The 15,488-nt window shown below is 34.1% G+C and overlaps 1 protein-coding gene across 3 annotated transcripts in view; it reads left to right on the top strand.

The window, feature by feature from the left end:
• Efa6 (Exchange factor for Arf 6) overlaps positions 1-15,488 on the top strand; it is a 284,205-nt gene that overhangs the window by 171,628 nt on the left and 97,089 nt on the right. For all 3 annotated transcript variants that reach the window (XM_081769243.1, XM_081769253.1, XM_081769263.1), the window contains exons 4-6: positions 1,548-2,985; positions 7,979-8,172; positions 13,786-13,978. In XM_081769243.1, coding sequence (XP_081625369.1) covers positions 1,548-2,985; positions 7,979-8,172; positions 13,786-13,978 — 1,825 coding nt within the window. The remainder of the gene's footprint in view (positions 1-1,547; positions 2,986-7,978; positions 8,173-13,785; positions 13,979-15,488) is intronic.

Here is a 15,488-nt window from a genome sequence, read left to right on the forward strand (position 1 = left end):
TGTTATGCTGTACGCGTATTTTCATAGTGATGTAATGTTGATACTCATGCCTGGTCTGATACTACTTTTGCTGTTTATCTTACGTACGTATGTGGACTACATGCTATTACATTCTACTGTCCTATGCATTTTTGTTTCCATTACGCGATATATGCAACCCACTGCTCAGTACTGTCTCGCTGGCTGTCTATACGAACGGCGTTTGCATCCTTCCTGCGTGTTCTCCCATCTTAGTGCATTGAGTTGAATCTGCGTCTCTTTCGCATACGGGCGACGTATGCACGTAAAGCAAAAATACGTATTTTCTGTTTTCGTTTTTTTTCTTTCTTCCTGCTTCCACCTCTTCATTCATTTCCGTAACACATTGTGACAGTGTTGTACACGTGATTGATCCACTTCCGGATGTTCTCCTTTCTTCGCATAGGTGTGTTCTACCTCATTGCCTTGCGTTGGCTATGGGTAGTGTTTCGTATATTTAACCTTTTCCGATATCTCTTCTCGTTCACCTTGTATTCCACATAATCTCATTTTGACCCCATTTTTATGCCTCTATTTGACCTTTGCAATGCGCTTGTTGGCCGATATATATATATATATATATATATATATATATATATATATATATATATATATATATATATTAAAAAAAAATACGTGTCGCATCTTTTTCGATGTTCTCTACGTCTGTGCAATTTTATCAAAATTGGTCTGTTACACCAAGGTACCCTGCCTTGTTAGCTTTGATGCCCCAGATCTTTTTAAGTATTGTAAAGAGGATTTAAGTATTAATTGAATGCTATAAAAGTGTTGTGTATTTTCGTACCTGAATGAGTTTATATTGTGTTTATTAGCAACGAAAAATTATTCATATCACTTACTTAAACGTTTGTATTAACAATTTCTTCATAACCAAATTCATATTCAAAATATTTAACATTCCTCAACCCAAAGAAAGCAGTCAAAACTGTTCAAAAAGTATGTAAAAAGCAAGCCATCCCGAGCGAAAAAGAAGTAAGGATGATATTAGGAGTATTATGTCTTTTGTGCGCAAGTATACAGTTCATAAAATAAAAATGTTTTATGAAGTGTAATTATTCTCTTGAATACCAACCTGTGAAAGTCAGGAAAATTAATTTAATAATGGAGAATGAAATATTATGAGCTCACAAGAAGAATCTAAAAATAAATGTTCGTTTATTGCTTGAATATTCTCCCTTATAAGTGAAAAATAACCAAACATAAAAAATGAATTACATCTGATTAATAGGAATTTAATGTCCCCTTTCACTACCGAGTCTATACAGTACGAAACGGGGCCTACTGCTTGAAGTCGGATCGCTGAGTTTTTTATCCGAGGCTTAAAATTGCCGTTACTTTTGGATAAACTGTTTCAATTATATATCCTAGAAGTTACCGTTTAGCATTTTTTAACCAGTAAATATTATGGTAAATCATATAAATGTGCGTATATTAATACATAATGGACATTGTAAAGGTGCCACGTTACCGTGTACTTCAGTCTATTAATGCTATATTTTCTTTTCCAGATCCTGTTATCAAAGCTAGAGTAAGGCAGTACTTATCTTCACCTCACAGTGTGGAAGACCTAAATGAATTCATCACAAAAGAAGATTACCGTGCTCAGGCTGAACTAATAGATAACTCTCCCCCTCATGACTTATCTTCAAATAATGCTCATTCAAATGGTGGCTTCAGTCAAGAAGATGAGGAAAACATTCCACCAGAAAACTTTTTGGAAAGTGCAGGATTACAGTGGCTCCCTTCGTCGGGTGATAGTTGTAACAATAAATCACGGACTCCAAGGTTTGAGGCGTTTATGATGACTGGGGACTTAATTCTCAACCTCTCTAGGACTCAACAGACGTCTAGTTTGCTGCCAAAACAGAAGAAAGTGGATAGTTTACGCTATCATAATTCAGTGCCAACCAGTCCTAACGAAATGGACATGGGAATAAAGAAAGGTATGAAACGGGATAGCCTTCAAACAATTTGTAGTCCTGTAGCAGAATCGAAATCTGCTTTTTCGTATAGTGGGTTTGTGCGAACATCGAAATCCGAAGATCATTTGCAGTTTCAGAAAGATTCTATGAGTACAGTGGACATTGATATCGATGAAGACGTGACTTCCTCCCTAAACACGCTTTTAGATACGCGACAAGACAATAATCCCGATAACGAGAGGATAGTGTGGACATACAATGCCCCTGTTTCACCCGATAGTATACATACCAATGAATCATCGTCGGAAGGAGTCAGCCCGCAACAGTCACTTTCCCCTGCGTCTCCTACATCAGTGTCTTCATCAGTGATGTCAAGTGAAAGTTCCAAAAAGCTACCAGTGATCAGCCATCCCGAAGATGTACCAATAGGGGCGGAACATCTTCAGAATGGCGACCTTAGTCAATCGGAAGCAATCTCAAATATTTCCAGCCCTGATTTCCAGGAAGAAGAAACAATGGATATTTTAAGCGCCAAAGATTTGATGGAAATAAGTGATCCAAGTGATAGTGATAGCACAATTCTAGTCAGTGAACGTACTTCCAACAATATGGAAGATCATAAAATTGTGATACAGGTAAAAGGTCCAGATAAAGACAATTATCCGGAACAAGGTAGTCCTAAAAAATTGGATGTGAAAAAAGACTTAGATTTGTTAAGTGGCCCTCAGCAAATTTGTCCGCGTTCGCCCAGTTTAAGTTCAGGAAATGTGACTCCCGAATTCGTTGGGTACCAAGAGTTGCGTGAGTCTGAGGACGAAATCACTATGTTAAGTGAGGAAGAAGTAAAGCAAAGTAAAGCCATTTCCCCGCCCTTATCTGAAGATGACAGTGATATTGATAGTCTTCATAGTTTCCATTATAGTCCCAAGGCAGTTGATCTTCCGTCAGCAATACGATTAGCAAAACGACTGTACACGTTGGATGGTTTCAAGAAGTCAGATGTTTCAAGACATCTCAGTAAAAAGTAAGTAGTTTATTACAAGGTTCAAGATTATCATCTATTAACTTATATGCGTACTATTAGAATCAAAGCAAAACATTTTACTCGTATTTACCATAAATATTAGTTAGTATTTAAAATTTTAAGTATAAACTACTTAGTTATTTTTCCCCTTGGAAATTCCAAAATTTCTCTTTTCTAATTCAGCTTTAACTGTGTAGATAAAATCGACTTGTTAAATTATTGCTCTAATTTTAGCGCATTGTTAAGGCCATTTAATAATAATAATAATAATAATAATAATAATAATAATAATAATAATAATATTTTTTTAAGAACTACGAAAGAAGGAAAAGTACGAAGATACCTTCTGTATATTTTCCGTAATGTGATATGAAAGAAAATACCTGTAAAATGCCTTGTTTTTTTCAACATTTCTCAGCTACCCTTTCTCCTAACCTTTTTGTCGTCATGATAATACTTAACCCGTTCCTACTTAGAACTTTTTTCCGGAAACATTTTTTGTGAATCAAATATGTAAGTGGCACCCATGAAGCCCATTTTTATTTTTTTATTTTTATTTATTTTATTCTTTTTTTTGGGGGGGGGGGGGTTAATTCTACATTAGTATTGCAGAACTGCGTTAGTGCAAAAGCGCACTATCGAACACACAAAGTTACATTATGTTGTAAAATACCTGGTGTGAAAACGCACCACCGAGCACACACAGCATACATAATTTCGTATTAAAAGAAACGACACAATACAGAAGGAAGTTAGTGTTATAGCAAATACTTATTGCAAACAAAGATCAAAACATTCGGTACCTTGTGTATTAGCAGTGTTATGCAAGACCGTGTACTAGAATTGATGATATTTAGATATGCTTCGCGACAGTTTTGTTGGCAATGCTATTTGAGAAACAATAACATAAGTCTATGAAGCTGTGATTGAAAAATTTCATATTTTGGGAAATTTCCTGAAATGACTTCGAAATGTTTTAAATGATGCATAACACGAAGACTTAACCGTAATCGGTTGAAGCGAATTTTTTAAGACTACTTATTTTACCCACCATGATGCGACCCTGGTCTCAATTGCAGTATCAGCGTCGGTTGACAATAAGTGTATTAAAACTTCAGGACTTCTCAACCAAAATCACTAGTCCGGGGTGTCGGTGCCGAGGCCCATTATGAAATAAGAAGACTCATGCAATCCATTCACACTATCCACAGAAGATTTCCAAATGCTCGAAACAGTTGATTTCAGTACAGCGTTGTACAACGTGAATTGCATCATAACTAGGCCTAGCAGAGTCTAATGATTCATGACATCTGTCAACTTCTGGACAACAGATTCTCATAAGCACAATCCCTGTATGTAGTGTATATATAACTCATAATTATCGAGCAAGCTTCATCTACAAATATATTTCATAGTGCTATGCAATTCTCTTGGTTTAAGCGTATTGTAATCGATAAATTATCCATTTTGTGTATGTATTTTTAATGACAAATAATAACATGACGAAGAACAAAGGAGTACTAAGATAATGGTTGATTTTGCCTGATTTCTCAATTAACCATTGATATAACTACTTAAAGTACGCGATAACTATAACTTCCCGTTAAGATGGACATGTACGTTTAACTTATTTAGTATTTGACATAATCTAGCAAATAAAATGAACAAATATCTCATTACAGGAATATATTGAACTGCGAAATTTTGATTTGCAAACTGTTAAACGCCGTTTTAGATTTCACATTTCGAAAGGAAGTAACATTTCAACAGAAAATAGGACAATTTAATAGTTTCAGATAATATAATTTGTTTCCTGATTTTATTTAAATTTGCAACGTAAACTTTTTCTATTTACAACTCTTTTTCTTTGCTTAACTAATAATATGTAAAGGAAAATGAAATGTAATTTATAAAACAAAAGAAAACTACTACATCCACTAGAAGCTAAACTGTGACTGGAAATAAATCAGAAATCTAATTTAGAAGGCGGAACAAACATTGTATGTAAAATGGAAAGTCCGTCATTTTGATATACTTCGTAACATGAAAAGATGAATTGCATTTTGGAATTCATAACAGTAACCAATAAATAAGTTAATAAAATAAATGTTAATATATGCACCCCGCAGAACTACATCCATATCATGCAAAAGCTGGTGCAGATTATGTTTGTCAAGGCCAAACTTAAAATCTAAGTAAACATCAATACAAAGGGAATAAATTACATTATGTGAACAAATAGTAGTATCATTTAAAGGGCACTTCATTTCTCTGTTAATAATCGAAAGCATCTAATGTAACTTTTCCCCTTTATGTAATAGCCAATGTTATTCTCAGTAGTTACATAGCCACTCACAACACATTTAATCTTTATAAAAAAAAAAAAAAATAAAAAAAAAATCCTAAGAAAGTAAATTAAATTTCCATCATTTTGCCCATGCTTGCATAATTCCTGAAAGTGATATTAACTGTTAGCATGAAAGGGAAAACAATAATAATAATAATAATAATAATAATAATAATAATAATAATAATAATTACGTATGATTATAAGAATGCAACACGTTTTATACTTCTACTAACTTCAACCGTGACCTGTCAAATGACATTAAACCTGATTAGCGGCAACTAATACCCTGAGGTTTGAGATTCTAAATCCATCTCGTGGATAAGAGGGTCAATACTTCTTAGACTTCCTGATAACATATTTTTCTTCAGCATGTTTTAATTCGCGTGTTGTGAATTTAATGTATCCATTTAAATTGTAATGTCGAAAGATCTGTCTTTGTTGATACATAAGAATTAGGTGAATCACTTAGTTTCAAAACTTCTCAACTTTTTGAATGTGCTTTTTCTTTCGTTGTTTATGATCTGTAAATATCTAATTTCAGCCAATGTGTCCCATTTAATGTATTCAGGAATTTATTTTACATTTTATAAACTCTATTTTGCCTATTTTCAGCTATAGAAATTAAGATGGTAAAACAAGGTTTGCAGAGGACAAGAGTAGTTTTCGAATAAGGAAACTCAGGTGATACTATGCCATTAATTACGAAATCTTAAAATAACGAAGATGATAAAAATATTTTTTTCGTTAACCTAAGTTGTACCTACCAAGTTGAACTTCTGTGTAGAAGCTTTAAATTTGCGTTCAAGGATATCTTATCATTGGCAATTTCATTCCATCTTTTGAACAAGTTTTTTTACAGTTGACGGAGGTACACAAGGTACCTTTTAGAAGAGAATCGATAATAACCATGGATCTTCATTATGAAAGCCACTCCATGCATGTTAGGTTAGAGTCGTGTCATAAATTATTTTAAAAATTTATAATTCGCTCAAAAGAATGGATACTTACTGCATTAGATCAATGATGTTGGTAGTGCTTGAAGCCAATTTTGTTTTTATTTAAAAGATAAGTTTCTGATAATTTAATTTTTGAGAATAATTTCCGGCATGTCCACTACGACTAGCTTTGATGAACTGGATTCGACCAGTTCAATTTTGAACTATTTTTCCAAGTAATTGGGAACATATTTCGTTAGTGACACGAGTTATGTTGCTTTCCAAAGCATCAATTATTGCTGATCTATCAATATAAACCAGAGGCTTTACATATCCCCAAAGAAAATTAGCCAGTACATAATCTTGGAGACTAATTCACTGAACCATTTCGTGAAATAATTTTGTCGCTAAATTGTTCTTTCAATAAATCTGTTGTTTCGGAAGCAGTATGAGTTGTGGCACCATCTTGTTGCTACCAAAACTGTTGTATGTCGATGTAATGCAAATTTGGATACAAATAATCACTAATCATTCATCTGTAACGATCACCGTTGACAGTTCCACGCGCTCCGCCTCTTAAAGAAGTAAAGACCTACGATGCCTTTAGCGTGTGACCCACAGCATACGGTGCAATGCGGTGGTGCCTCTTGAATTTCCTGAGGATTATTCTTCCTCCATATACGGCAGTTATGCTTGTTGACATAACCATTTAACCAGAAATGAGCTTCGTCACTAAACAATTTTTCGATTAAAAGAAGGTGGACCAGTTTTCAATTGATTTAGACACCATTCACCAAACAAACTACGCTTATTATAGTCGCAAGGCTTCAGTTCTTGCATCAGTCTTTCCCTTATTATTTACCAGTGCTCACTGATCTAAAGTGACACAACAAAGTGTCATCTAAGAAAGAAAGATCTACTTATGCCGAAATAAGCAAATTATCAAATGATTCGTACTGAAATAATTTTGTTATAATTGAAAACTAAGGATTTTGATGCTCTACCATTGATGAAAATTTTAACTGTTTTTTGATACCCTAAGCTGTACACACATCTAAGGTTTATTTTTTGTTTGATTGTAATCGTTCCTTGTCATATGGAATATTTCCCTTTCAGATATAACATTATTACAGGGGCCGCGGTGGGTCAGTGGAGGCGCGTTCACGTCTGGTGCATGGGATCCCGGATTCAAACCCTGCTCCCGCCAAGTGAACTTTGTCATGGACAACACCGTGTGCTTGGATTTCCTCGGGGTTCTCCCGTTTCCTGTCACTTACTTCATTTCCACCATTTCATTCATTTCTCATCATCACCGTCTCCTTTAGCCTAACCGGCATAAACGTGGAACGTAAAACTCAGATTTCATTTCATTTCAACATTATTACGTGTTCCAGATTCATTATAATGAAGTTAAATAGATCTCTTAGAGACAGAAAGGCATTTATTTTTGGGATCAAATGGACTTGTACATGTGAGTATATTTTTATGAATATCATGAGATGGATAGGAAGGAATATCAAGATGAATAAGGTATTTGCTTGACAATAGATAGTGAAAGGATTATGGTAAAGGTACAAAAGTACGTGGATTCGTTTATAGCTATGTTAGATACCGTTAATTTTTGCATGTGGTTATTTAATGTATTTCATTAATATTTTGAGAAAACTAGTAATATATTTTTTTTTAATTTCTGCTTTTTCATCACTAGCAATGATTTTAGTCGTGTGGTGGCGGAAGAGTACTTAAAATATTTCAACTTTGAGGGAGACACGTTAGATGTAGCCCTTCGCAAGTTCCTAAAACAGTTTAGTTTGACTGGTGAAACTCAGGAAAGAGAAAGGGTCTTAGTTCATTTTTCCAAACGCTATCTTGACTGCAATCCAGGCTCATTCAACTCTCAGGGTAAGTATTTCTGTCGTTGTGAAGGAAAGAAAAGTAGATTGAACATTCATATGATAATACTTGCACAATGCAGTTAATGATATGCTAGATGAAGTTCGGAAGATAAGAATTCATAACGAGCTAGTGAAGAGCATGGTTACATAGTTATATTTTAATGGTTTCCGTGTTTGTTTATTTTTACTAATTTCTTTCTAAGTTAAAATTTGTAATCCACTTTTTGTTATGTATTCTCAGATGAATTTCTGTCATCCAAAACCGAACAGTAACAAAGTGTACAATTTTTAAATATTCGAATGTTATGCTAAATGTTGACTCCGTGAGATGTCTGTATGTAATGTAAAACCCCTAGATGTTAAAAAAAAAGACAGGGAAGATATCACGGTTTCAAGGAGAGTGTGGAACGATCAACGAAAAGAGAGATTAAATCTGAAACCCAAATGGTATTAGAGAAGCGCGAGAGGCAACTGAATCAATACAATTTCCCTCCCTCGGAAAATAATACTACTCAATAAATAAGTCCATGAAATTTAGATTACTGAATTGGGTTGCAACGGATTTCTATAACACATAAGACAAAATCTTTGAGGAGATTACAAATTCAACCTGGAAATGCACATTTTATTTAAAATTGTAGATCATGTTAAACTTAGAAAGGAGACGTAGAGTATGTTTGCTAAATGACAACATTCACGTACAAATTGTATTTTATTAACACATTTAAAAAAATGTAAGTTCTTCAAAAGTAAGTTAGATTTATTTTAATTTTCATAAACAGGAAAGACTGTTCTTGAAATCAGCGGTTTTCCTTCGATTGGAATGTTAACCCCTTCCACTACAATATATTTTCTGAATTTCGTGCCCTCCTTCCGTTACATCAAATTTCTTGAAGTTTCAAAACATCAATATAGTAACCCTACGTGATGCTACAATAGTTTAAATTTTATGACGATTGTAGCTCGTTATTATGCGATTTGGCACTGGGAGGCCATGACGAGCTAGACTCGTCATTTCAGTGCAACGGGTAAAGCAAATACGGATAATCTTCATCCGCAGCAAGAATATTAAAATGAGATCCACATAACAATTTATATACTGTTTTAACTTTGGTTTAGCTTTATTCCACAACGTTTTTTCTTCTTTCTGATAAGAGAAATTCTTGTTGTTAAAAGGAAACATTAAATTAAGAAAATGACCAAAGCCACTGCCTGATCTACCAGAAAATGAACAGAATATTATCTAAACGCAGCTTACATTAATTTCTTTACATACTTAGTCACAAGAGGTTCAAGGGGTTCCCTGAATTAACCACTTATGAAGAAAACTCTTTATTTCAAAACAGTCTCCACACTCTCCAATACAATGAAAGTGCTATCGAGTAACTGTATATTTTCATCAAAACACAGAAAGTCGGTGTTTTGACGTACATAGCGTATTGGACCAACTGGTAATCGCACATTCAACAGTCATATGCTGCGAGGCAATTAATTACTACGACAGAATCAAAGATATGTCTCCTTTACATCAAGACGATAAAAACCATTAATAGGCACACATAATAAAAGTACACTCACATAAAATACGCTGCATATAAAATACGAAATAGGAATCAGTAAACGAATCGACGCCTTTTGCGTATCGTAAGGACCAAGCAAAGAGAAAATGCAAACGTTGACATACATTAAATTAAATTTCAAAACTGGCAACATGACACTAGCTACTTTTCAGTAAGTTACACATGCCTACACACACACACAAATAATAATAATAATAATAATAATATCGTGAGTGTCATCATTCGGTAAGCCACAATTAGCAATTGTCTCCCTTGACACGTCTGCCTGGGCCTTTAGGTTTCTCATCTCCCCGTCGGGCTCTGCTTTATCACACGCACTCATTCCATCTAAGTGAAAATCCTGCCCGAGCCATGTTGTCCTGTAGTTTTCATCCACCTGGAAGTCCGATCTCATGCGGACTGTAAGGGAGTTCGCTACTGTGCTGTGAGAAAGAGATAACACATACACGTGTGTCAGGAGTACGGTAAAAAAGGAATTTGTGTTGTTTATTTCCATTCATTACAAAAATTATTAAGAAGTGGCTTCACCAGATTCTGTGATTTCTTCTTTGTCTCGATAACTGGTGGTAACGGAGGTTTCCAAAAGTAACAGGATCATGAAATAAAGGTCCCGAATATAGCTTTCTGCACATTATTTAATATATATATGACCCTAAGGCACGATAATAGGACTCTTATTCAGTCAAACTCATACGCTGAAATAACTTGCTCTGACAAGCACAACAGGGAATGAGACATCTTTCTCATTCAGTGAGTCGTTAGTCTCCACATTTTTCAGAATATCTGCAGAAATGTGGAGATTTTTTGCTTGTAGCAACTTCTTAAAACTGCATTGACCAATAATATTTTAGAATTAGGTACACAATTGCCGATGAAGGACTGTGAAATTAATTTTATTGAAACCTGTATTGAAAAAGTGTACTGAAGTAATTCTCTGTTCTGTGGAGCAATGAAAGGTAATTAGCTTGATCTTAAAAATGAGAAGAAATTTGAAACAAGTGTATAGTAAAGCAAAGGAAACTATTATTATTAATTTTAATAACAAAAATATTCATAAATTGCTTTGAATTGGGTTAAATAAGATTTTATGTGTAGGAAACTGGTATCTTACTTAAAATTATAACAAAATATTAGAAATTCAATAAGTTTGTATTGTGCCCATGGCATATTGTCTCTTAGTATTAAAGTGCAGAAACAATATGTGGGTTGCAGCGTCTGTGTACCCTGTCAAGTCATAAATTTGACAACGAAAATAAATAAATAAATAAATAAGAATATATTAAGAGAGAAAAGCATAAAATATGGGATAAAATCAGCAGCAGCTTGATAAATAAAATGTATAAATGAAGTTGTTGCGAAGTGACTGCACCATCATTTTCGTTATCTGACAAAGTTGCTCCATAGTGTATAGAATTGCTTTGTAGTTCAGACTTTGGAACAAGAATCAATTGCGCATGCACTGAGAGAGTAAATAGGTGTCTTACCGTTGCTGTTCAAAGATCATTTATAGAACATGTTATGTTGGATGGAAATATGTAATTTTCCTGCATGTGAATCCATCTAATGTAGCAGCCAAGTAGCAAAATATTTTTAGCAACATGGTTTTCGGTGTTCAGGTCTCCTTTTTACAGAGCTACACATAATTTTATTTGGAGAGAATAGAGCTTTGGAAGAAGTGGACGGAACAAGGAAAGAACGAATTGATACAAAATAAAGGAAGTAGTTACAAGTTCACATGAGTAATGACTAGAACTAGGAATTTTAGGTGCTGCATCTTATTTTTTTTAATATTAAAAGCTCAAGTTAGCTTATCTTGCAAAGAAAACCTTAAATCAGCATCTCTAATTGTGTTTTAGTTGCGTTCTTACTCAGTGCAAGGACCTTCTGTCTGTCTGTGTTCTGTCTAGCACAGGGTTATATGAGGCGTGGACCTACACCTTAACGTGGAATCCGAACCATAAGTGCTTTCACTGGAAAACGAACAACGCTTTCCTGCGTTACAGTTTTCTGCACTTGTGACTTTAATAATGTTGTGTTCAAAGATTTGTTTAGATAAACTTTTGAATATCTTAGTGAATTTGGAGTTTTTATAGATGATGTAACTAGTTTTGGTACTGTTCGTATGAATATTTATATTTGAAATTTGCACTTTCTCAAAATTTGCACCTAAAATTTGTAGCTCTAGTAATAACATTCCACCTGATCAATGAGAACAATAAGCTTTTTAAAACCAGGGAAATAACTATCATTAGAAGGGTAAGAACTATTATGTTCCCATAAAAAAGCTAAAAGTAATAAACAAAAGGCGTTTCGGCTTGAAGAATCAGTTTAAAGTTTCAGCATGAAAGAGAATGTGAAGTAATAATAATAATAATAATAATAATAATAATAATAATAATATGTGAAAATGAGTAAAGAAAATATGGGAAAAGACTTAATGTTTAACGGATAAAATACTAAACAGAAACGTTCCGTATCAGCTGCTTATTTTGGAAAACAAATTGAAGACAATTACAGAGAGCATTAAATACTTCGAGAAAAACTCACAGAGTATTTGAAGTAGTAATATTCGGGGAATATCAGTACCACTGAACAAAGAAACCACGTTTTAGTCCTCTTCAAGTTGCTGAATATCTACGACATCTTGCTTTTTCAGTCCGCTGAGTTATATGCGAAAGTATTCTTTTATCTTCGAAGCAGGCGGAAGCTAGTGGTTTTATTTTACTTGTTTCCAGTAATAATTTTAGGGATTTCTTTAAGGCGGCAATTTTTCCAATGTGGGTGTTTTTATTTGAGTTGCCTAACACACAACAGTCACTCATATCATGTACCTGATGTTTTTAATAACTATCAAGCAAATTAAGTACATTCTCTCAAATTCATCCACCAATTTTCCAAGTTATTTCTTTCATATCAATATAACTTCCAACTGCATCGATATTCTGACATAATTGCATTCCAGATCGATATGTCATACTAGATCTTTCTGATTACAAAGAAAGAGAGCATGATTCAGCATGGTAGCCATGATAGTCACACTGTCATAGGCAGAGTTCTCTTTACGTACTTACCAATAGACACGTTTTTGCTACCCACTTCTTAAAATGTTCCTATCTCTGATCATGGTACAGAAGTAGAAATACCGATTACAGGAATAAACGTTCAGTAAAATTTTTAACCACATTCAGGATATCAGCTTTCCAAATGGCGCCAGTGATGAACTCTCGTTACTAGTGCTCTTAACACGTATTATTGGAAACGTGTAAGTAATGGACAGCTTTGCACCCACTTGTAAGAATGTGTCGCGGTGTATTTGTCATCTGCAAAGGGTAATGTTAAATGTTATTTTTCCTTGCTTTAAACTAAGTCTTATTTGTATTTTCTTTTAACTACAGGGAACTTTATGAAAAACGTTGAAGAATTAGAGAAATATCTGATAGCTGGGTTGATGGGAAGTCAGAGCTCGATTGTTGAGTGTAGACTTTGCCACTTTTAGTTATCAGCAACACTTTTTCCCCTAGTCTTTGCTGTCCAACTAATATGACAGCTACTGACATTTATTTAGTAGAGACAATTTACTATTATATTGATTTTTGTACTTTAAACTGCAGTATTGATTTTTAAACTGATTTTCATTTAATAGCAGTTTGTTTGTGACATTTTTGGAAAGAAAAAAAAATCGAATCTTTTGAACAAGCGAGGGAAAAATCGTACTCCGATTTCCCAGAGACCCGGTTTCGATTCCCGGCGGGAGCTCATATGGTTCGGATTCCACGTTAATCAGTAGGTCCACGTCTCATATAGCCTTGCTGCTAAACGGGACGCTAAACTAAACTTTAAAAAAAAAAAAAAAAAAACGATTTCCCAGTTGCTAGGCGTTTGCATTTCCATTGCTGTACAATTCGCATTTTTACTGTAGAAAACTTATATAGCAATTTGGAAAATCAGATTGAGTTTATTAATGAAACTGATAGAGTAGTATTCATTATTTTATTTTGTGTAAATCTTAAATGTAATTTTTCTGTTGTTTTGTGTTGCAGATGCAGTGCACACATTAACTTGTGCAATAATGCTGCTTAATACAGACCTCCATGGCCAGAATATTGGACGAAAGATGACGTGTGGAGAGTTTATTGAAAATCTATCAGAACTGAACGATGGAGAGAATTTCCCTCGAGAAGTTCTAAAGCAGTTATATCATGCCATCAAATCACATCCATTAGAATGGGCTTTGTAAGTATAATATGATTTATTGTAACTAGAAGTAAAGAAAGGTAGAAAAACGTATAAGTTATGGACAGGAAATTTCAAAGTTTTAAATGCAAGCTTCAACATTCTTATTATAATTGTATCCACTTATTTATGTATCAACAAATTTGTAGATACAACTCCGGAGCCATTTTACAATGGAAACAATCAAAAACGGGAACTTAGGAGGGAATTTTGGTTGAAAGTCAGCCGAACATATTTAAAACTCCCATATTCAAGTGGTAGAATCGAAGAACAACGTCATCCAGGATAAACCGTATGAGAGCCCACTTCACTGCGACACAAGATCTCTAACCTTTCACTTAACGACCATTTTATTTCTGTGATCAGTTCAGTCAGTTTAGACCTGTTTTTGTGTAAAATTTCGTGTTACACAAAGGGATGGAGGTGAAGAGGAGTTTTAACCTTGATTGTGTGTACTATTTCAGTATGTATGTATCAGAATGCGGCAAAGAATAAAACTGCACTATTTATTTTCAGAGTTCTTCTTAAAACTATCATCTTTAGTGAAGCTTCGTTCTTTTCCTTTCTGGAGATATATTTTTCTGCAACTTCAAAGTGATAAAATTATATGATGATATACAGGATGTTTTTGAACTTGAGACAACTTTGTAACTTTTAAACCGTTACGTTAAAAACGCTGAAACTTTGCACGAAGTAAACACCAATAAGGGAAACAGTTTGACACACCAACAGTATGAATAGTATAGCCAACCCAGCACAAAGTTATATTTTTCAAATGACACTAAGTCAGATTATCACATATTTCAAATCTACTTGTTAAATGAAAACTTACAATGTCACATTTATTATTCAGTGTTGCAAACTAAAAACGCTACAGTATCACAAAGATCCAAATTTTGGAAGCCGCTACCATAATAACAGCACAACTGTGACAGACAGGACAGTGCACATCTAAAGTACCTTGGTGTCGAATCCTATGAGCATGATGTGACGTATTTCGAATAATGGCAAGGAAGTTACATTGGGTTACAAATTTGACTTTTTTTGAAAGGTTTTATTTCGAAAAAATGCTTCTGTAAGTATCATATCTAAATACTTTTATGGTTTCCAATAGAACAAATCATTTTACTGTTTACAGGAATTTAATATCTGAACCCATTCCGGATATAATAAATAGTTGGCAGCTCTGCTTAAAGTTGTTGCGAGAGCTTGTAATTACAATTACCAAGAGGTAATACTGCAGAGCTAGAAAAGGAAAGGAAATCAACAGTCATAATAAACATTTTTCACAAATACACCATTTTAACCAGCGTTGCAAACTTTATCGATGTTATTATATCCCCGGAACGGTTTGAGGTATTAAGTTGCTGTAAACAGCAAACTGATTTGTTCGTATATTGGAAATTATCTAAGTACTTAGATACGATACTTATTTAAGCACTTTTTTTTTTTTTTTTTTTAAGTAAAATCTTTCGGAAAAAAGCCTGATTTTCAACTCTCTCTAATAACT

The sequence above is a fragment of the Thermobia domestica genome, chromosome 1 (assembly GCF_964235325.1).
Source record: "Thermobia domestica chromosome 1, izTheDome1.hap1.1, whole genome shotgun sequence".
NCBI classification, from domain to species: Eukaryota; Metazoa; Arthropoda; class Insecta; order Zygentoma; family Lepismatidae; genus Thermobia; species Thermobia domestica.